This window comes from Brachypodium distachyon, chromosome 2 (genome assembly GCF_000005505.3).
Source record: "Brachypodium distachyon strain Bd21 chromosome 2, Brachypodium_distachyon_v3.0, whole genome shotgun sequence".
NCBI lineage: Eukaryota > Viridiplantae > Streptophyta > Magnoliopsida > Poales > Poaceae > Brachypodium > Brachypodium distachyon.
In genome coordinates this window covers 2,452,996-2,473,989 of record NC_016132.3, presented here as the reverse complement: position 1 = coordinate 2,473,989, position 20,994 = coordinate 2,452,996, and the positions used below count along the sequence as shown (strand labels likewise).

The following is a 20,994-nucleotide window of genomic DNA, read 5'->3' as shown; positions in this document are numbered from 1 at the left end:
GTGGAACTTACCTTGCTATGGGCTTAATTTGTGGAACTTACCCTGCTATGGGGTTAATTTGTGGAACTTACCCTGCGGCGGGACTACGTCCCATGGCGGCGTCCACGGGGACCGGCAGTGCGGCACCCCATGGCGGCGGCGGCGCGGACCGGCACATGGAGGGACGGGCGTGGGACGGATGGTGAGGGAGACGAAGGGATCGAGAGGGAGACGAAGGGATCAAGTGGGTTCTGGTGGAGAGGAGAGATTTCGGGAAAGGAGAGGCTGGTGGGCGGTGGCGGCGCGTGGGGCAGGGAGCAGCGGTGGCATGAGGGCTGGGCGAGATGCGAGAAAAGGAAAGAGAAAAACGATTCGGGAGTTCGGGCGGTGTCATACAGATGTAATTTCTGTGAATTTGGGGCGACGGACCAACGTACCAAACTGCAAATTAAGTAGTAGTAAAGAAATTTTGTTCTGAAATTTCAGAATGGGTTGATGTTAACTACTCCCTCCGTTTCATAATTTTTGTCTCAAATTTGTCCAAAAAGATGTATCTATTCCTAAAAAGTGTCCAGATACATCTAAAATTTTGACAAGAATTATGGAACGGAGTGAACTAGCTAGGATGACCTCCCGTAAAATTCACGGTCAACGTTATGTACAGTAGAAAACATGATCGAATCTGCAGAGAATGTGGATAGGTTTTTTCTATTTTCGTGGTCTCAAGATTTTTACATGTTGCATGCCACAGCAATTGCTAAAGATTTTTTTTATCAGCATTCGATAAAAAAAAGAACATATTCAATATAACCAACAGTTAGAAAACATATTTCAGCACCATCATTGGGTTACTACAATAAACCCACTTTAAACACAATTTTCAATTTGACAAGAGTTATATAGCATTCTGCTAGAATCCATCGAAAAGGACCAAGCGGCAAACGTGTTTAGCTATCCTCAAACTTTGACTAATTATAAAAAAAAATCCATCGAAAAGGTACCATGCAACTGTGACTTGCAGCTTACAGGAGCCAACATCAAGCACACCACAACTTCTACCTGCATACTTTGATGTGAAAACTATATCATCTCTTCTAGAGATATCTTCGCCCTTTTGATGCCATGCGACGAGAGAAACTTTTATCTCTCCTTTAGGGTATTCAACAGAGACAACACGCCGTGAAAGCCTGATCATGCCATCATCACCAACAACAGGCAATTTGTTATCAAAACGAGCAACACAACTTCTGCATCATCTGTACTAGCAATACTGGCGGTCAAAACACCTTGGAAACCTTCTGGCCATGATGAGCCTCCAACAAGTCGTACGCTGATCGTGGCCTCCACGGAGCTCTCAATGTGGCCGAATGTTAACTCAAGTGTGCTACGCTTGCTAGTGTAATCTTTATCATAGCGACGATGCCGATGATTTTGTAACGTTAACACTAGAAAACTCAGGTCTCTATCCTCCGATTCATCGGCGCCCTTAACTTTGAGCATGACCTCGATGTTCCCAGGATCAAGGCAGGTCACAACGGCACGGGTAGGACCCGTGAGTTCTAAATAAGGATGCTGCATGGAAACAATCAATTCATTAGATAACAATTAATATTTTTCAAAACAACAAACAAATAATGTTTCTTATGCGGACACAAATTACCTCATGTGTGATGGTCTGGCAATTGCTCCTTGCACGGGCAAAGATAATATTACGCTTGCGGTCAATTTCCAAGACATCGCGTGCTACGACCATACCAAACACGTCTAGCGGCCACTTTAGACCTCCTCTTATCGATGTTATTTTGATAGAGTAGATCTGCCTCATTCCTGGAACTTCCAAAAAAGTGGTACTTGTGCCGAAGGCCGACGTCCGTTAAACACATGGGAGGGACAGACGCTGCATCCATGGACGTATATAACTAGTTATATATATTATAAGTAGTTAGTTACTCCGTTTCATCATAACATAATACACCCACACATCTGGAGGTTTGACTTTGACCATCGGTTAGGCCAATAATAGCGGCCGACATGCCATAAAAATTATATTCACATTCGAAAACTTTTATCGAAAACGAAATCCAATTGTATCATGTTGACACCACGTAATTAATAGCGCACGTATCATTGGTCTAATTGTTGATGGTCGACGTGACTTGAATTTGCATAAATTTTTATACAAATCCACATCACTTATTTTGGGAACGACATGAGTATTATGGAACTAAGCGAGCGGAGTAAATAAACAAAATGCAACGAGTTAGGACGGTATATAATATATACTTACTGATGTCCTGGTTGCCCCATATATCATCGGCGTGATAGGAACCAGCTGGTCGGCCTCTTGGTCAGACTTGTGCTTGTTAGGGTGCCAATATTCTTCCAGCGAACGGCTATGCATATAGGCAATCTCCCTATCCATGTCCATCGTCGATCTCGACTCTGCGCGTCTTAATTTGGTTGTGTTGCGTAATTTGGGCTAGCTAAGCTTGTATAATACGGTTAATCGATCCATCCGTTCTTGGAGTCCCTAATCGATTCCAACTCGTGCAGGTCCGGTCCGTGCCGTGCTGCCCCAATTAAGGACTCGTATAGTTAACAACCCGTGGGGATTAATTCATGATCAAGCTGAGTTCGAGATGGAGACGAAGGTACATTTTCTTTCCTTTTTTTAGGATAATTAAGTAATGTAAACGGCTACTATTAATTTGGACTTGGAATAAATATTTATCTTCTGGGGCATACAAATAAGATCTCTCCTGAAATTCAGTCATATATATACTTTGATGAAGAAATTTACTGCTCCCTCCAACCCATATTAATTATCGTTGATTTAGTGCAACTTTGTACCAAATGTATATGGGTCGCAGGAAGTACGTGTTCCTTACATGGAGCAGCGTGCTAAATCAATGACATTCCTGCAAGTAAATAACACATATATACTTGCAGAATTCAGCTTACAATAATCACGTGAAGTTGTCAGTCCAGCCCCCCAAAAATGCACACGCTTACCTTTCTTTCCTTTCTCTTTTGCATTGTACACATGCCTATGTCACATCTCTCCATCCATGTAAACAGAACAAACAGATGAATTTGTAGCGCAAATTTCACCAAAACAAACACATGAGCCGCTAACCTACCAAAAACTGAAACAAAAAGGAACATTATCAACAACAACAACACAAGCCGCTAGCTGTGACTAACGCGCCATTTCTTCATTCTCTGTGCATCCTTTGATGGCTGGGCCTCCTCATGTTGTCCCAGATTGAGAGGAGCAGATTCAGGATGTAGTAGTAGACGGTCATGACACAAGTCATGACGAAGTTCCAGCAAGAGGAAGGCCAGTACCACGGGTAGAGTAGCCGAAAGAACAGGCTTATCACGTGCCTCGGATAGCGACCCACCTGTAGCCAGACATAAACCATAAGACACTATTTACAAGCTCTTAACACAAAAGAAACATGTTTGTGTCCATCATTGAAACAATACTTCAGCCAGATAGGCCAAGTACACAGCATGCAACTCCAGGATAACAGTATGTGCACCGGTATCAAGAATAAATGGGTATGGAACAACATTGACAATAATGGTACATATTGGTCACATCTATATCATCAGGAGGACAATTTGTTTGCGATCTCAGATAATCAAACTAACAAAGATCACACAAAATGTTTTTTTAGATGTGCATCGTGGTTCGCTCTGCATATGTTTGCAATTCCAAGTTCAAACCTATACCATGTTAACAGTATTCAAAAGGAGAGTTTCTGACAAATCTGATTTCTTAAAATTGGCAGAAACTGACTCTTTTTGTTACTTTTGACTTGGAATGAATTTGAAACTTTACAAATATGCAGATGAAACCATGGTGTACATCTACAACAAAATTTGCAATTTCCTTCATGTTTGCTAACTGGAGAAGCAAACCGCGGTAAGATTACTAAAAGTATAGAACTTAGGGTATGTTTAGATTGTTGCCAAAACATACCATGCCAATTTTTTTGGTCACGACCAAAATTTGGTCTTTGTTTGGATGGTTGCCAATTATTTGGCATGCCAATTCACTTTAGCCAACCGTAGTTCAGTTTTTGGCCAAAGTTGGCCAACTTATGGGCAAGGAAAAAAATGACCAATTATTTGGCTAACCAAATTTTGGTAGGGCAAGTGTGGACTAAAGCACCTAAGTTAGGACAATAAGATGGCACTCACAGGAAAAAGAAAATCCAACGTATTCCAGGCTGCATGCCGCACCGCTCTTGTTGGGTACGCAGGGCCTCCCGGAGACGTGAAGCTGTAAAGGCATGACTTTAGTCTGGTGCTTGTACTCATCCTCAATTCCCAGCCTGCGTTAATTGATTTTATTTCAGGATAAAATGTGATGTTTCAGTGGATAAATATACACATTTGCTATGCAAAATGTTCTGGATAGCTAATACCTTGAAGGATGGTCATTCGAGAAAGATAGTGCAGCAGTACAGGCTCCACTTTTAGCTTCTGGAGCTGGATTAACAACAGACAATACTCAGTCTGGGGAAATGATATAGCATGTAATATAAAGATAAACATCAAATGTTTCTTTCAGAGAATAACCTGATCAGTGAGTTCGATAACAAAGTAATCTGCAGGTCCACCAACCAAGAAAGAGTTTGGAAAAACAGGGAAATGTTCAAGAAAACTTGCAAGCAAGTGATCTGCGCATGGAAAATTGCAACACTTTAGTAGCGAGCAATCAGCACCAAGAGTGTTGAGAAAGCGGACATACCCTGATCATAGAACAGCATGAATCTGGAGAGGAGGCAGAACAGATTTCTACCAGCCTGGTCACAATTCTCAATTAATATCTATTGATTATTGAACATGTTCACTAGAAGAAGAAAAAACCATGTAAACAGAGAGATCGACCTGCAAAGATATCTTACTCAGTTGATCAGGGACTAAAGCGACTTCTTCAAGGAGATACTGTTCAAGAAACAAAGTATTTCATGATGGTGTGAGAATACATGCTGTACAACAAAGGTACAAAGTGTAAGAACACATGATGTACACACAAATGCTTACATGATACAATGGGAGAAAGTGTCTTGTATTGGTTTGAATGTCAATCCTGACAAGAAAATAAGTCTATCATATCGTGCGGGTTTCAGGAAAGATGAAAATGGCATTATTGCAATATTCTGCTAAGGAAGCAATCAGTTTGAACATTGGAGTTAATGACTTATCAGTTAACAACAGCTCAAGTTTTCATGATTGCCACCGGTTATCATACCAAAAAACGTTGGTAGCTCCTTGGACAAGAGCAGAGCTGTATCTTAGTGATACTTCCCTTCCATCAAGAGGGACTTCAAACAACTGCAATGAAGAACTTGCAATTTACCAAATGAAGTCCAGATTGGAGCTAATATTACTCAGAGCATCATTGTCAACAAGACTAATTAAACAAATAGAGAATAAACCAGCCTTTTACGTTAATTTTGAATTTACCTTGTTCAATACTGTAGGTTACATGCAGCAACATGGTAATAAGGACAGGGTAGTATAAGGTTGGTGCTGTGCAAAAAAATATCTTCTCAACTCCAGCTTCTAGTTTCACTTTGAATTGGTGTATAAATGCTATAAATGAGTAGTCTATATGCATCAATACATGCTGACAACTTACAAGAGGTGCGAATAGATTTCAATGATGGAATGTGTTCAATAGCTATCAGTACTGTGCCATATAGCAAGAAGCAAGTCCAGAAAGCATATCCTTTTAGGTACAGCCAACGAGTGGAAATGGAAAACATGACTTTATCTAATAGGATTGAGTTTGTGCAGTACAGCTCATTGCAAGTCCTAACAACTATAAGGATGTAAAGTTCAATACATACCCATCTGTGGAAAAGAAGTGCAAATATGTTGGCTGCAAAGGATTGGCTCCAGAGTTGCACTATTAACTCAAGTATACGCCTTCCGCTTTCAGGTACTCTTACATAGTGATTTGCAAGAATCTCATAGAAGCACAAGTAACTATCTTCTCGTTCATCTACCGGAGGAATGCCCTCATCACTCCTGCTTAAAATCGCATCTGTTTACCAGAAGCAAGATATAAATTACATAGTTCTTTATTTTCTTGAGAGGATGTCATAGTAACTTCTAATAAGAGGCCAAAAAAACGTTGAGTAGTATCATAAAAATAAAATACCAGAAGAATGTATTCAGAAAAAAGGAAGCAAAATGACAAAACATTCCCTTGTTTATAATGATCCAAACAAAAGATCTACTCCTCTCCAGATGTATTAAGTTTCTTTCATGCCTGTTCTGCTTGTTTTTAACTGATTGCTTTATATAAAGATTAAGGAAAAAGACAGTAGCCAAACCCGATTTCTGGCAACTACTAGGCCAATGAACAACTAGGAGTCAAAAGCTTAGCTAATTAACAGAGCATAAAACAACTGGGAAAATACAAAAGAGCCGTGTTAAAAAGGACTGCAAGTTCTGCGTCGCTCTCTCTCACTGCTGGATATCTTCTCAAATCTTACCATTCCTTGTAATTGGCAACAAACTTTCCGGAAATGTGATACACACCAGCATTTCCTATGGGAGAGCACATAGAAAATGCTGCACTTGACAGTGAATTTAAGCATGCCAAACTTTTCTTGTTTGTCATAAAGACCACTTCTTAGATGGAATGAAAATGAAGTAATCAAACATAACTATCATGTCCCAAAAGAAACACATTTTTTTCTAAGAAAACATAACGAATATGAGTATATGACTAGAGAAATAAATTGTGTTACTAACAGCTGGATTTTCCTTTGGTGAAAAATTGTGAAACAGAAAACAGCAAGGTCACACATAACAGAAGTTTGGTCGAAGTATCATCTACCAAGTTACTCATTAAATATGACTGTAAACTAAAACAAATTTGATTGTGCTTGGTTGCAAATTCAGAGAAGGCAACCGTTAAGAAATGCTAATGCTAAAGAAATAACATCGTAGGAAGATAATTAGCACTAAAAGCTAGTAGTATCCAAGAGATATGGCAGCACCTCGAGCGCGGTCATCCACCTTCAACGCGATATCGGCGAACAGCTGCTGCAGCAGCTGGAGACGCTGTGAGTTGGAGGTGAGAGCCTGCACGCAAGCAACAACCAGTAAATAAAACAACCAGGACACTCCATCTCATCTTCCAGCCTCCTCTCAGAATCAGACAACAGCGGCCTTGATTCAGTCAAAAAAGTCCTGGGAGGAATTCCAAAAAGGAACGAAAGGACAATTGCCCCCCAATTCGGTGCCACCGGAGAAAAGGGGGACGGACGGCTAATAAATTAAGAAAGCCAAATTTCTCCAACCGAATCGCCTGTAACGAATCAAAAATTCCAACTTTTTCTGACATTACAAAGCCCCGAGCCGGCCAATAATTTTCCCCCACATAGCAAAACTACCAAGGAACCAGAAGAAGATTAATTGAGGGAAGGAAGGAAGGAAGAAAGGGGCGGAGGAATGCACGCGGAGAAGAAATCAGACCTTGTGGAGCTTGCGCTCGATCTGCAAGGAGAGCGCCTCGAGGTGGTCCGACGTCCGGGGCGGCATCTCTCCTCGGCCACGCTCGCCGGGATTGGGAATCGCAGGCCGCGCAGCAACCTCAAACTCCGGCGGGGGTATGATTTGGAGGAGGAGAGCCCATTTTTCCTTCCCCTTTTCTCTCGTCTTCTAAAGCGGTGGTATCAATCGTCGCCGTCCACGTGCGCCTCTCCTTCCACGTGTACGGCAGGCGGACGCGCTGAGGCGGGCGGCGGACTCGTGCGGATGTAGACGAGAAATTCAGCGGTGCGTTTTGAATTAGTATTTGTTTGACACCTTGAATTAGGAGTAATTCTTTTTACAGCAAGGTGTGTTTATTAACTTTAAAGCAAAGGTTGCGTCATGGATCAAAAGAGGAATACAAAGCAATTTTAAGGGGGTCTCCATCCAAATTGCTGATCCGGATCGTTTTGATGATCATCATCGGGCGAGTTCTTGTGCCACTGTATTGGCATTTCTGTCCTTAGTGTATCTTCAAAGGACATATCTAGGAAATCTTGCATCGGATATGCGCAATATTCAGATACTGAGTAGTATTAATCCTTTTCGCTATCTGAATTAACAAGGAGACGATTACATCCTGGAGTAGCCCGAACCTTAATTAGTGCATCTGGACATATATTCAACCTCTCGTCTCTGCCGCAACAAAATTTCCTCTGAAATCACGCAATATCGCACCAAAATTTCCTCTTATTCTCGGTTTTCAGAAACATCCTTTCTGTTCCAAGCCACAAAATGTGTTTGTTCCTAGTGTGGTTCTTACGGCTGTCTTTCTTCGATACTAGAATATCACTGAGATGCAGAACAATTCCACAAAAGCGACAGCTTCATAATGTTAGTGATGTCTTGTTTTAATTTATTTATGTCGATCTTGACATTAATTCAGCTAACATCCTTTGCATGCATTGCACGAAAACCGCATTATCTAAAGCTTGGAGTATAATGAATCTACTTTCGTTTGAATATATGTACACGATCACAAGATCGACACATGTAAGACAGAATACAATTAATCAATCTGATACCCGCATTATAGTCCGGCAGGGCTGCCGCCTTTTCGGGGATCGCTCACCGCCGTGAGCATCCCACGGTACACCTTGATTTCCTCCGGCACCGATTCCGGCAACTCTTGCACGATGAGCTGGCACACGGCTCCCGACGCGGTGCTCTCAAGCTGATGCCCCCTCATTCTCAGAAACGCCCTCGCCTCGCCACTGAGCTCGATCACCTCACCGCCATCAGCCACTATCTCGTCTTCGTATTTCACGACGTTTGGCACCAGCTTGTGATAAACCCTCGCCCGCTGCACGGAGGCGAGAGGGCCCAAGCCGACGACGAAGTGGTTGAGGAACACCTGCGTCACGGTGGCAATGATGTTGGTGCCGCCGCTGGCCCCCACCACCCCGGCGAGCTGTCCGTCTTTGAGGATGATCGCCGGCGTCATGGAGGAGAGGGGCCGCTTCCCCGGTGCGATGAAGTTGGCCGGCGCCGGCGGGAGGTGGTCGGGCGTCGGGTGGTTGGACGGCACCGAGAAGTCGTCCATCTCGTTGTTGAGCACGATGCCCGTGGACGGCGAGAGCACCTTGGCTCCGAAGTAGTAATTCACCGTCGTGGTCATCGCCACCGCGTTCCGGTCGCCGTCCACCACGCACAGGTGGCTCGTCCCGTGGTCATCCAGCTGGCTCCACCTGGCATACACAAAACGCACCAAGAAACAACCCTGTCAGCAGTGCAATTCAAAACGCTTGCCATGTACTACAAAGATCAAAGGGAAGAATTGTGAGCTATGTGCTTACTTTGGGAGATAGTAGCTGGAAGGGAACGTGGTGTTGTCGGCGATCCGTGACCGGATCCGGTCGGCGAACTCCGGCGACAGCATCTCGGAGACGTTCCCGGCGACGTTGACGAAGGCAGGGTCGCCGAGGTCCATTCGGACGGCCAGCATGTGCTTGATCGCCTCGACCAGCCGGTGCACGCCCAAAAACCCTTTCAGGAACTCCAACGACCCGTACCCACCCAACACATTCAGAATCTACAAAAACAAAATTCCCCATCATCATCAGAAACCCAAAATCAAACAAGTGTTCATCGTCAATCCAAACGAACAACAACAATTGAATCCTTTTAATTAGTGTTATATATAAGTACTTACCAGTGCCATGCCGACGGTGCCGCTGGAGGGCGGCGGCATGCCGAGGAAGGAGAACCCCATGGCGTCGGCTGTCATGGCGTCGCTCACCTCCACTTTATAACCCACCAAATCCCCCAGATCCACGACGCCTCCGGCCTTCCTCACGTCCTCCGCGAACTTCTCCCCGACGGAGCCGCCGTAGAAGGCGGCCACGCCACCCTCGGCGACGGCCTCCAACGCGTCGGCGAGGGCCGGGTTGCGGCAGATCTCGCCGGCGCCGAGGACCTTGCCGTGCGGGGCGAAGACGGCCCGCAGGCCCGGGTCGGCGAGAACGTCGGCGGAGGACTCAAGCAGGGCGTTGGCGACGTAGGGGACGATGAGGAAGCCGTCCCTGGCGAGGCTGATGGCGGGGGCGAAGAGGGAGCGCCATGGGAGCTTGCCGTAGCGCGACCAGGCGGCGTGGAGGCCCGCGAGCTCCCCCGGGACGCCCATGGCGAGCGCTCCCTTGAACTTGCTCGTCGGGTCCGCCGCGTACATGTTCTGCTCGTACAGAAGAAGAAAAAAACATAAAATAATTAACCACGCTTGTAATGCGATGCAATTGCAATTGCAATGTAATGAAGTGTAGTTCTGTTCATCGCGTGTAGTAGTACTTACTACTCCGTAGTATATCATGCGGTCCAGATTTTCAGCGTAATTTCAGCGGATGTATTATGTCATCCCAAATTCCGAGTGTGATTCAGCACGTGCATTTTAATGGCAGGGCTAACATCATCTCTCTTGAAGATGCTCGAGTGTTTCGTTTCACTTCACGTGACTGAGTACTTTCGTTGGCGTGGTTACGTGCGGTGGAATCCATCAACACGAGACGTCTGCGATGATTTCGTCAATTTCTAAAGAAATGCCGGTTCAGTGTCTGAACGTTTGTACCTTGTTTCTCAAAACGAAAATTCCTTACCAATATCTCTAATTAAGCTGTATATTTACGGTATTATGTTAAAAAAGCTTGCGTGAAACATGGAAGAGGAGTTACACGTCCTACCATGCATTATTGGTGTATATCAACTCGACCAATGAATAATAAATGGGATTATTGCTCGCATAAAGTCAAATTTAGCTCCAAGACATGACTAGCTTTGGTACTATAGTAAACAGCTTTTAAGCTTATTACAGGGCCCAGCTAGCAGACAGACAGCGACCTTTTCTACAGGCGCGTAGGGCCCCACCGGACAGCGACGAGCTCCCAACCACGGCCTTCTCCTAGTGGCCGCCCACCACGGGTCCCACGCGTCATAGGCACAAAGCGTAACGAAACGGAAACGAACGCATGGTTTGTTTTTTTAAATGATTTTATTTTCATTTTTAATTAGCTTTGCTGTTCTTGTTGAGAAGGACGAGCTAACGGACGGACGGACGTTACCGGCGAGGCCTTGGCGGGCGCGGTCTCCCTGGCGTCGAAGGCGACGGCGGCGGCGGCGGCGTCCCTGACGACGATGAAGGCGCCGCCGCCGACGCCGCTGGACATCGGGTGCACGACGCCCAGGCACAGCGCCGCCGCCACGGCGCCGTCCACCGCGTGCCCGCCCGCCCGCAGCGCCGCCGCGCCCACCTCCGAGCACCGCCCGTCGTCCGCCGCCACAGCCCCTGAACCGGACTCCACCTCCCGCTTCGAGCCAATAGCGCCGCCGCCGGAGCCGGAGACGGAGACGAAGACCCCGCCGGGGCTTGCCAGGAGGAGGAAAAGGGCGGCGCCGACCAGGGCCAGCAGGGCCACGGCGATGGCCAGAGCGGCGCATGGGCGGCGGCGGCGGCGCGGGGAGTCCGGGAGGAGCAGCGGGCTCTGCAGGGCGCCGCCGCCGCGCGCCATGGCTGCTGGTGCGGCCATGGCTGGAGCTCTGGAGAAGGCGGAGGGGAAAGGATCCCTGGATGATGATTCTTTCTGCTCTGTTTTGGATGGCGAGAGCTGCTGAGAGCGAGTGCGTGGGGTCTTTCTGGCTGCTCTGTTTTCGGGGGCGCCGGATATTTTTTTATAGAGTGTGCCAACAGCACAACCCGGGAAAAAATGAAGCGTCAGTTCTTACACATGATAATCGTACTACAGCAGTATAATTTCCTTTTCCTTTTTTGTTATTAAAATAATTTGCATGCGTGCGTGAATGACCAAAGCTCAAGACTAGTTCCACCATTGTTACCAAAACGGCATCTGAAGAAGAAGACCAGGAAATCCTCGCATAAGTAATACTTTCTCCGATCTATAATAAATGTCGGTGATTTGATATAAATAATACTACCTTCGTTTCATAATTCTTGTCTCAAATTTGCTAAAAAATGGATGTATCTACTTTTAAAAAGCATCTAGATTTCGATAAGAATTATGAAACGGAGGGAGTACTTCTTTTGATTCATAATAAATGTCGCTGATTTAGTACAATAAACCGCATCCAAAGAAAAAGACTGAAGAATCCCTTGCACAAATAATACTCCCACGAATCCATAACAAATGTCGTTGATCTACTACAAATAATACTCCCGACGGAGCAACATTTATCACTAATAAGAAGACAAAATAGGTAAGATTCTTTTTTTTAGGGAAAATAGGTAAGATTTTAAAGATTCCCCAAAAGAAAAGAATCCCAAGTATTAATAGTAGGAAGGATCTATTATTATTATTATTATTATTATTATTATTATTTCTGGCCGTAGTTAAAAACTTGTTTTAGAAACATTAAAAACTTGAATCCAGTAACAAATTGACCCGGCACCAAGGCAGCCTCTCAATCGATCCATGGATGCCCAGCTTTTGGCGCTACTCCAGTATTTGCTTGCACGCTTCTCCGTCTGATGGTCTCATCCCTTGCGTCCTTGGGTTCTTTCAGCCGGCAGCATTTCTTTTTCTTCTAACAAATAAATTTACCTCCCACTTGTAGTAGTACTACATGAAACTAAACTCATTGCAAGTGGGAGTATCCAACACAGAAAATGCATTGGTTTCAGATCCAGAACCCCAGACCGTGGGGCAAATATTTGGGTGACTGATCACTGATTTAATAATTATTATTATTATTATTAAGGACAATGAGGATGTGGCAAGCAAACAGTTGACCTCACCAGATCAATTTGTCTCCAACCAAACCACCGCTAAACATTTCTGCTGCTAGTCAAATTAATAAAGCCCATGTGAATCACAAGTAACCTTCTTTTATAACTACTTTGTATGTTGTTGCTGGTAGCGCCCACAAATTAACTCTTTTATAAGTACTTTATATGTAGTTTGCTGGTAGCGCCCACAAATTAACTTTTGCCACAGGCATCGTCAGAGAATCATGGAGCTGGGCCCAAACAGACATTAGAGTAGTGTAGCAAGCTTAACAGTTCAGCATCCACCACCACACTGCTCAAAATGCTCATCTCTTTCTTTACACTTGCATCCAATTGTTTGTACGGTTGCATACCATATGCTCTCTCTCCCAAGAACAAAGTTGTCAGATTACACGACAGGAGTGGGGAACAAAGGAAATTACATAAGAGTATATACCAAGTATGCGAATCATTTCCAGCCCGGTTTTCGAACCATACCCGCCCTTACATACAGAACAAAGATTTTTAAACGGTTTATGTACCTCTTCTAAAGATCCTCTCCTCTCCTCTCCTCAGCTGGAACAGGTTTAGTTTGCTGCCTGGTCCTCTTGACCTTTCGGTTCCTATCGTAAATTCGTAATAAACTTAACTGGCTATTTCATCCTACACATCTTCTGCATGCGAGTATCAGCATCACTTCGAATTGTGTATATGTCCGCGTCTGAAGATTAGGCGTCCCGTGAGACGCCACCAAAATTGTAACCCGAGAACAACTACATCACCTAACTGGTCAACTTAACCTGTAATTGCAAGTGTAACTGTGGATCAGACAGGTACGACAAACATGGACAGAACAATCAGTCCATCTTTCCTTCTATTTTTCCATTTCAGAAGCATAGATACTAGCATTTCTTACCAGTCCTGACAAAAATGATGTCCAATTAGGCTCTGTCGCGTTACTGCACTATGCGTTTCCTTTTCGACCGTTTGCCCTTCTTTCCGGAGTAAGTAGGAAGTTTCTTGTCACTACCGGAAGCGTAAGTTTCCTCTACAGCTCCTCCCTGTGGCCAGGTTTACATCAGTAACTGAAGATGAGCTTCATATTCGCATGAACCGTTCATGGGAAAAAGAGTATACCTCCTCTGTAATCTCGTCATCCGTTTCTTCATCCTCTGATGTCTCCACTGAAGCTTTTGTATCTCCTGCAGCAAGCGCTTTGGTAGCTTTTCTCCTGCTCTCCTCTTCTTTTAGCTGCTTAAACCTGCACCAAAATATTGCTTGCGTTTTTATTTTTTTTGCATCACAACGTGACAGATTTACATGTAACATGAAGTTAGAAGGCACCTTTCTCCACCCTGGCCTGATTGAGCACTTGAACGCTTGGCTCGTCCTGCAGTTATGATTCCACTGCCTCCCTCGTTCACAATAGGCTTTGCTCCTCCCAATTTCCGTAACCACACTTGCTGGGCTGTACTGAGGACATTGTTTGTAAACCTACATAGAGTCAACAGACAGGTTACAAATTTGATCAATCACAAAAAAATCAGTAAGCAGAGCATGACTCATAGAATATATATGATACATGTAGCACTACATCAAGAAACATGTCTAATCACATTCATATAACTTATAGAACATGGACGTACCAATAAATGGACAATCCTGATGGCACCGACAATGAGAAATACCCGATCATGAATGGAAGAAATTTTAAAATAAGCTGTGTATTCTTCTGTGATGGATCAGTAGACTGCAGCAAACAAAAGCACCAAAGTTAAGCCACTGAAAGCTTGTGTAATGGCACTACAACAGATTAAAAATGGCATTCACCTGGGGTGGCTTCATGATCTCCATGGAGACAAATTGAGAAGCAACAAGTAGCACAGGCAACACAAGATAAGCTATTGTGTCATGCCAACCTATTGGCGGATGACCATCCTGCACAATTCATTTTCAAATGCTAGTATAAATTAGCATAGTTTAAATTAATTATGACTATTTAAACAAGCTTGATATGCTAGATGGCCATCTTTTTGAGGCATGATGCTAAAGAAGTTAAGAAATTTAAAGTGAACATAGAAAATTCCTGTTGTTTCCCGCAAAAGTAACACCAAGAAAAAAATCATTGTTGCCTGAGTCCTATGATGTGCTGCCTAAAGTGGCTATGGGTAGCAACATATCACTCGTCTAATTTGACTACAATGTTGCAGCAACAAACATTCACATGATGAACAAAAAGAGAAAGGCAATTGCTCAACAAAAATAGATTAAAATGAAGTTCTCTAAATACTACAATGGAAAACTCGGCACACATTGATAAACAGACAATTTTATTACCACAAAAGGGAAGAGCCATGAAATGCCAGCTCCACTTTGACGAGCAGCAATTGTTGTAGGGCCTCCCAAAGATGGAATCCAGAAAAATCCTTCTGTCAACAATCCCTTCATGTCATAGAAGCCAATTCAGTCGAAAAGTCTGTTATTTTAGGAATGTCCAAAAGGCTCTTAATGAAGCAAACTTCAATAAGTATGATTTAGCATACCTCATTTGCTACATTTGAAAGGGCTTGGTACAGTCCAATCCAGACAGGTATTGTTGCCAAAGTCGGCAAACATCCTGGCAGAGAAACCATCAAGATCAAGACACACAAAATAATGGCTTTCTATAAAAAGAAGAAGAGATTTTTTTCTAATAATGGAAGATTTTACGGTCAGCTAATATGGCAAACTTTTTTCTTTCAAAAGCCAATAATAATAACAAATACAATGGACCAGAGGAGACATTTCACAATAAAAGTAACTTGGTGTAGGAAGAGAAAATTAAGATACCTGCTAGAGGATTGACTCCAGCTTGCTTGTATAAACGAGCAGTCTCAAGCTGGATCCTTTCCTAATAAGAGTTATGCAGAAGGAATATATCAGATACAGACAAAAGGAACCTTCTTGAAAAGATGAAACCAAAACAGCATCATTTAGGCAAGCTTAAATTTTTCTAGCAACATGCAAAAGTATATCTTGAACCAAAGCATAAGCTTTTCCATTACATCTCCATAATTGAAGTGTTAGTCAAAAAGGACGAACCTGATTGCCTGCATATCTCTGCTGAATAGCCTTGAGCTGCGGCTGCAGATTCTGCATCGCCAGAGTTGATTCGACCTAGAAACAGATAAGCATCACTGTTATCAATTCAATTCATGGATAGGCATTAGAGAACGCTCATCGGTTTAACTGAAATCAGGTTAGAACATTCACCTGCTGTTTTGTTAAAGGTAATGTTGCAGCCTTCACAACAATGGTGAGCAAAATGATTGCAAACCCATAAGAGTACGGCACATGAACCGCCGAGAGACCATCCTTCAGCACCTGTATGGTGAAAGCTCACACAGCATCAGAAATCCAGCACTGCAAGTGAATGGCTGGCATGGATGTAACCACTGATAAAAAATTCTAAAGCTCGCAAATTCAAGCATTTTAATGTCAGGGAAATTAAACATTCGGGGGAAAATGATAGAAAAGGAAGAAGAATTTGAGCAACACAGGCACCCAATATATTTCTTCTTCTTTTTTTCCATTCCCCCAAATCAACAATTCAACAAGAAAGTAAGGGAGCAACTGACCACCATTGGGACTGCTCAGAATGTTTTAACAAGTTTCATAGTGTTTGCGCCACAAGTGCTACTTAATCCAATTGTACTGTACAGACTTGCTAGCTCCAGGATGGGAGATACCCATGAAGCAATACAGGAGGAGCAAAGCTAGCAAGCTTGGAGGAAGGCTATGTGTACAGTATGCTTTACCTTGAGCACGACCTCCATGGCGTCGGAGATGAACCCGAACCACCCGCCTTTCTTCTGCACCGCCTGGTCCAGGTCCCCTCCCGCCGCCCCCGCGACGACGGCCGCGTCCGCCAGCGTGTAGAGCGCCGCCTCGGCCCGCTCGAGCGCCGCGTGGAGGCCCCCGACGGAGTCGAGGCTCGCCCTGACCGCGCATCCCGCCGCGCGGCCACGGTGCCCGGCAGTGCGGAGCGGCGGCAGGCCGCGGAACGCGACGGCGCCGCCGCGCGGGAGCGAGGGGAGCAGCGTGGAGGAGAGCAGCGCCTTGGCCATCGCGCCGTGGGGGCCCTCAGCGTGCTAGCGGGTGGAAGCAGCAGCAGAAGAGAGGAGTGGAAGAGAAGAGACGAGAGGAAGAAGAAGAGGAGGTGGACGATGGATGCTTTATCCTCTTTTTGGATTTTGGGTGCTTTGTGGACTCGGCGCACCAAAATTCTTCTTCTTCTTTACAAATTTGTTTATTTTTAGGAGAATTTCACGCTAGTTACAAAATATTAGTCTATATTTTTTCATTCGTATGAACCGGACAGAAGAAGGAAATATCTAAACTGAGACTAGAGAGTGAGCTGGTCACTCTCAAGCCTAGTATACTGTTTTTGTCTTGACTTCAAAGCACATTTTTACACCTTTTTTTATTGATTTTATTATGCCATGGTTTTTGGAACAAATGTGAATGAACCCACCAAAAAATAATTGTTTATGTACAGTTTTGTAATCAAAATTTAGAAAAAGGATAATCCAGTCTGATTTTCTTTTAACAATTTGAACAAAGATAATCAACAAGTTCAGTATATTCTGATTCCAAATTCAGCAATTATGTATCTCCAGTTATTTGCTTGGGTATATTCTGCACCTGGAAATCAAATTCTTAAGGCTCCTTCAGCAGAAGAATAGAAGAAAAGGAAAAGGAGGAAGAAGATTGCAGACGGCTTTGCTTGGATTGACACGCTTCTTTCATCCCAGCCATGTAATTCAGAGCACCACACGATCCGTCTGAAGACGAACACGTCAGCACCTTCTTCATTTGGTTCTTCAAACCGTCCAACCTTCAGAATGTGAAAACAGAAAGGAAAAAATATATACAGCCGCAGTATGCAAGTCAACTTACATTAGTAGTATTCAGTTATTTGTATGATGTATATAAAAAAGAAAAGAACTATGAGCAACTTGTTCACATCGTAGCTTGTGCTGCTGCTGCTCTTGGACGCAAGAACAACACACACAAAGGAATATCCATCACAGGCTAAGCCAACAAATATCATCTCTGAGTCTCATCTCAGGTCAAAGAAAAGGTCTTCTTTGCTTGCTTGCTCACCATGATGATATAGATGTTTAACCTGCACTAAGCCCCCCAAAAATGATGATATGTTTACTAGTGTGGATACAGCATACCGTCCATCAAATGAATACAGCGGCTGCAATATGAGTTTTCAGATTCCTGAAAGCGATCCGGGTCATATTGCAATATACAAGTACGCTAAAAGAATGGTTGAGACAATTATTACAAGAAGAAACGATGGCGAAATCGACAGCACAGTTCTGAGCATCTGCTCATGAGTAGTAGCTATCTGCATTATTATGAACATGATACTCAGAATAATACACAGACAGAGTACTACTAGTATTATTATCAACTTGCTAATGCCATGTTTCATAGAAAGGAGTAGTCAAGGGGGATCACCAATATAGTGAGCAATGTACCTGTGTAAAAAGTACAGAGGGGAGAATTAACAGAGGGTGAGGTAACTTTTGCCTAAGGGAGGCAGAGAGATAGGTTCGACTAATGTTTAGCGCCAAAAGAGAAAAATTCCACTGATCCATGGCATGATGACTTGTTATGTTCCGGCATCTCGCGCATGACGACACCAGAAGGCCTAAGAAGACTAAATGTTCTTTTTCTGTTCTATGATAAAACAAGATCACTGTCACCAAGATGCGGGGGCCTCATGCAAACCTGGACTTCATGCTCCTCTGGTCCTACCCTGTGCTTCGGGACCATGATCTCCAGCCCAGTACCGGTCTCGTCGTAATACGCTTCGAGCTTTGCATTCTCTGGGATCCTTGTGGCCAGTGGTATCTCCCTCACAAACTCGCCAGGAGGGCAGTGCTCGGGTGCAGGGTCCGTCAGCTTGAACATCCTGTCATGCCTCTTCACGAAGGGCATGCGAGCCGTGCTTACACATGATATCTTCACGATGCCATGCGTCAGCGTGTTCCTCCAGGAAACCTTCACGCTGTGTGGATCAGAGAAGAGCATGCTCACCATAATCAGGTATCCTTCGTCATCCTCGTATATTGTCTTGGCAGCTGTAACAGGCCCACTTGCATGCTTTGCCACGCCAGTGAAATCGTGCATCCATGATGGTTCACCGGTGACGGTATGGACTTCTACCTCTTGCTCTCTGTCGGAACAAGAATTGTTTGCCATCACACAGTCCTCTTCAGCACAATGACCAAACAAATCCTTGCGGCGTTTGGCGCATTTTGGTGAAAGATCCATCCCATCATCTGATGAGGGTGGAGTAGACAGGTTAAGACCTGAACCATTCAGTGCTTTCTTATGATTATGAGAGCTATGTGCGATAGTCTTTGATGATGGTGGCTGTGGCCTATCAAGTTCGAAATCAGTGCTTGGAAGATTCCTCCATGACTCAAAGTCACTGGCTTCAGGCGGTATTGAGAAATTAATCTCCCTTCCTGTAAGTTCAGCCCACCTCTTCATGTCGGCTTCAGGGACCGCTGATAAGTTTGGTGAGTTCACAATCTCAATTCCATGAAGGCACTGTGGGTTGGAGAGACCACGGTAGTGCTTCCGCTGCATGCGGTGCGACCTTGAAAAGCCCTTGTCCGCACTGAACGGGAAAGACGGCTCCCCATGCTTGGAGTGCCCGTTCATGAAACTCCGGAGCTGCATCTTGCCAAGAGCACTGTCAGGCCGTTCCTTAAAAACCCACATGTACATGTTCTCCATGTCATGCTGCACCAGGAAGACATCAAGGCGGAGATCGGACTTGTCAAAGCCAGAGATGCTACCGGACGCGTCGCGCGTCACCTTCCCCTTTGGCTTCTCCACAAGCGCAGGCCTGAAGTAGTGATCGAAGAAGAACCATGCTCCCCAAATGCTGTCCCCCCTCTTAGCACACTTCCTCGCACCGACACCAACAGCAGCACTGCCACCGTTGCCACTCGACTTTGGTGGAAGCGTGAGCGCAACCTCAGACTCATAAGTCTGCGTGCCAAGGCCAACATCAAGGATATCAAACGGGTCAAGGCTCCACGACGTAGGTGGCGGAGAGGGGTCTGCAGAGAGCGGGAGGTTGATGTCCGGCGGCCCATGACGGCGCACAGACTCATGCCGAGGAATAACGAAGAGCTCCCTATCACCACCACCAGCACCAACAGCACTCCCATTGACGACACCACCACCACCGGAGGACTCGGCTGAGGCCGGGTGTGACCCGGCAGTGTCCATGGAGAGTAGGGTACAAGGGTGGCTGTTGTTGCTGTTGTTCTCCATCGACAGGGAGGTGAGGAGGGGTTCTCCTCCCATGGAGATCTCCCTCCTCTCCTTTTCCTTGGTCCTTCCTATTATTACTGGCCTCTCTTCTTCTACCTCTTGCTGTTGCCCCCCCTACTGCCTCCTCTCCTCCCCAACCATTATCCATGGGAGCTGCACGGGATCCTCACGGGATTGCCCCATCAAAAGGTGAATGAATGAATCTCTCAACCACCAATCCACACAGAACAGACTTGTGACAACGAATCCTTCCTAATAAAACTGGGATCTTTGAGGCCAATCCGACGTCAGTGACCTAGAAAATCGACGGAAAAGAAAGGTTAATCCCTGCAATCGAAGAACTAAAACTCTTATGAACTACACCATAGAACTTTAAAGAAATCTGAACAGCAAACAAGCCATCTTTCTGTTGGAATCGAAAGCCCGATTTCTCCCTCCCCGATACCTCTTTCTCGAATCAAATTTCTTCCCCCAAAGGAACCAACCAAACTACCTACCTTCTCCTCGAATCAACGCCAGAGCAAACCTTACAAATCCCATTAACCACCAAACGGAGAAGAACGACAAGAAATTACAAGCAGAGGGGAGGAAATTAAAGAAGAGCGATGGCCTTTGCTGCCCTGATCTAACCTTGTGGGGGCAAGAAAGAAGGAAGCTTGGAGATGCCCCTGTTCCCGTGGAGGAGGAGGAGCTCTCCTCTCCCTCCCTCCCTCGCTCTCTCTCTCTCTCTCTCTCTCTCTCTCTGCGGACAGGCTTGAGACTTGGCCTGAGCTCTCGCCGGAGAAGAGGAGGAGGGGAACAGGAGAAGAAGACTGGGGTTGGTCGTGGGTTCGGGTCTCGTTGCGGGTCGCAACTCGTAACCTGCTACCACCGCGTTTTCTTTTCTTTTCCTTTTT

At 45.0% G+C, this 20,994-nt stretch overlaps 5 protein-coding genes across 6 annotated transcripts; all 5 read right to left on the bottom strand.

The window, feature by feature from the left end:
- Positions 1–1,027: 1,027 nt before the first annotated feature.
- LOC112271103 lies at positions 1,028–2,347 on the bottom strand. Its single transcript, XM_024460074.1, has 3 exons — positions 2,267–2,347; positions 1,640–1,876; positions 1,028–1,551 (listed from the first exon to the last, which is right to left on the bottom strand). The coding sequence occupies exons 2-3, from the start codon at positions 1,802–1,804 to the stop codon at positions 1,171–1,173; spliced, it is 546 nt and encodes a 181-aa protein (XP_024315842.1). The 5' UTR covers positions 1,805–1,876; positions 2,267–2,347; the 3' UTR covers positions 1,028–1,170.
- A 531-nt stretch (positions 2,348–2,878) lies between these two features.
- Positions 2,879–7,644, bottom strand: LOC100830013. Its single transcript, XM_003568727.4, has 11 exons — positions 7,486–7,644; positions 7,008–7,092; positions 5,847–6,043; positions 5,246–5,328; positions 5,038–5,083; positions 4,882–4,938; positions 4,742–4,796; positions 4,570–4,670; positions 4,416–4,479; positions 4,189–4,322; positions 2,879–3,383 (listed from the first exon to the last, which is right to left on the bottom strand). Exons 1-11 carry the CDS (start codon positions 7,549–7,551, stop codon positions 3,195–3,197), a joined length of 1,077 nt encoding a protein of 358 aa, XP_003568775.1. The 5' UTR covers positions 7,552–7,644; the 3' UTR covers positions 2,879–3,194.
- Positions 7,645–8,374: 730 nt separating this feature from the next.
- Positions 8,375–11,683, bottom strand: LOC100821691 (glutathione hydrolase 3). Of its 2 annotated transcripts, none has more exons than XM_003565294.4 (4): positions 11,094–11,683; positions 9,695–10,213; positions 9,339–9,574; positions 8,375–9,230 (listed from the first exon to the last, which is right to left on the bottom strand). In XM_003565294.4, exons 1-4 carry the CDS (start codon positions 11,556–11,558, stop codon positions 8,573–8,575), a joined length of 1,878 nt encoding a protein of 625 aa, XP_003565342.1. In that variant the 5' UTR covers positions 11,559–11,683; the 3' UTR covers positions 8,375–8,572. The 2 variants fall into 2 exon arrangements, with proteins under 2 accessions (XP_003565342.1, XP_024315993.1); XM_024460225.1 differs by lacking the exon at positions 11,094–11,683 and adding an exon at positions 10,331–11,073 and having other exon boundaries at positions 8,573–9,230.
- A 1,349-nt stretch (positions 11,684–13,032) lies between these two features.
- On the bottom strand, positions 13,033–16,932 carry LOC100831342 (inner membrane protein ALBINO3, chloroplastic). Its single transcript, XM_003568645.4, has 12 exons — positions 16,549–16,932; positions 16,004–16,114; positions 15,833–15,907; positions 15,581–15,641; positions 15,295–15,368; positions 15,089–15,193; positions 14,582–14,689; positions 14,398–14,501; positions 14,096–14,245; positions 13,889–14,012; positions 13,668–13,812; positions 13,033–13,551 (listed from the first exon to the last, which is right to left on the bottom strand). The coding sequence occupies exons 1-11, from the start codon at positions 16,855–16,857 to the stop codon at positions 13,708–13,710; spliced, it is 1,326 nt and encodes a 441-aa protein (XP_003568693.1). The 5' UTR covers positions 16,858–16,932; the 3' UTR covers positions 13,033–13,551; positions 13,668–13,707.
- Positions 16,933–18,054: 1,122 nt separating this feature from the next.
- On the bottom strand, positions 18,055–20,949 carry LOC100821387. Its single transcript, XM_003565293.4, has 2 exons — positions 20,729–20,949; positions 18,055–20,393 (listed from the first exon to the last, which is right to left on the bottom strand). Exon 2 carries the CDS (start codon positions 20,129–20,131, stop codon positions 18,485–18,487), a length of 1,647 nt encoding a protein of 548 aa, XP_003565341.1. The 5' UTR covers positions 20,132–20,393; positions 20,729–20,949; the 3' UTR covers positions 18,055–18,484.
- Positions 20,950–20,994: the final 45 nt, after the last annotated feature.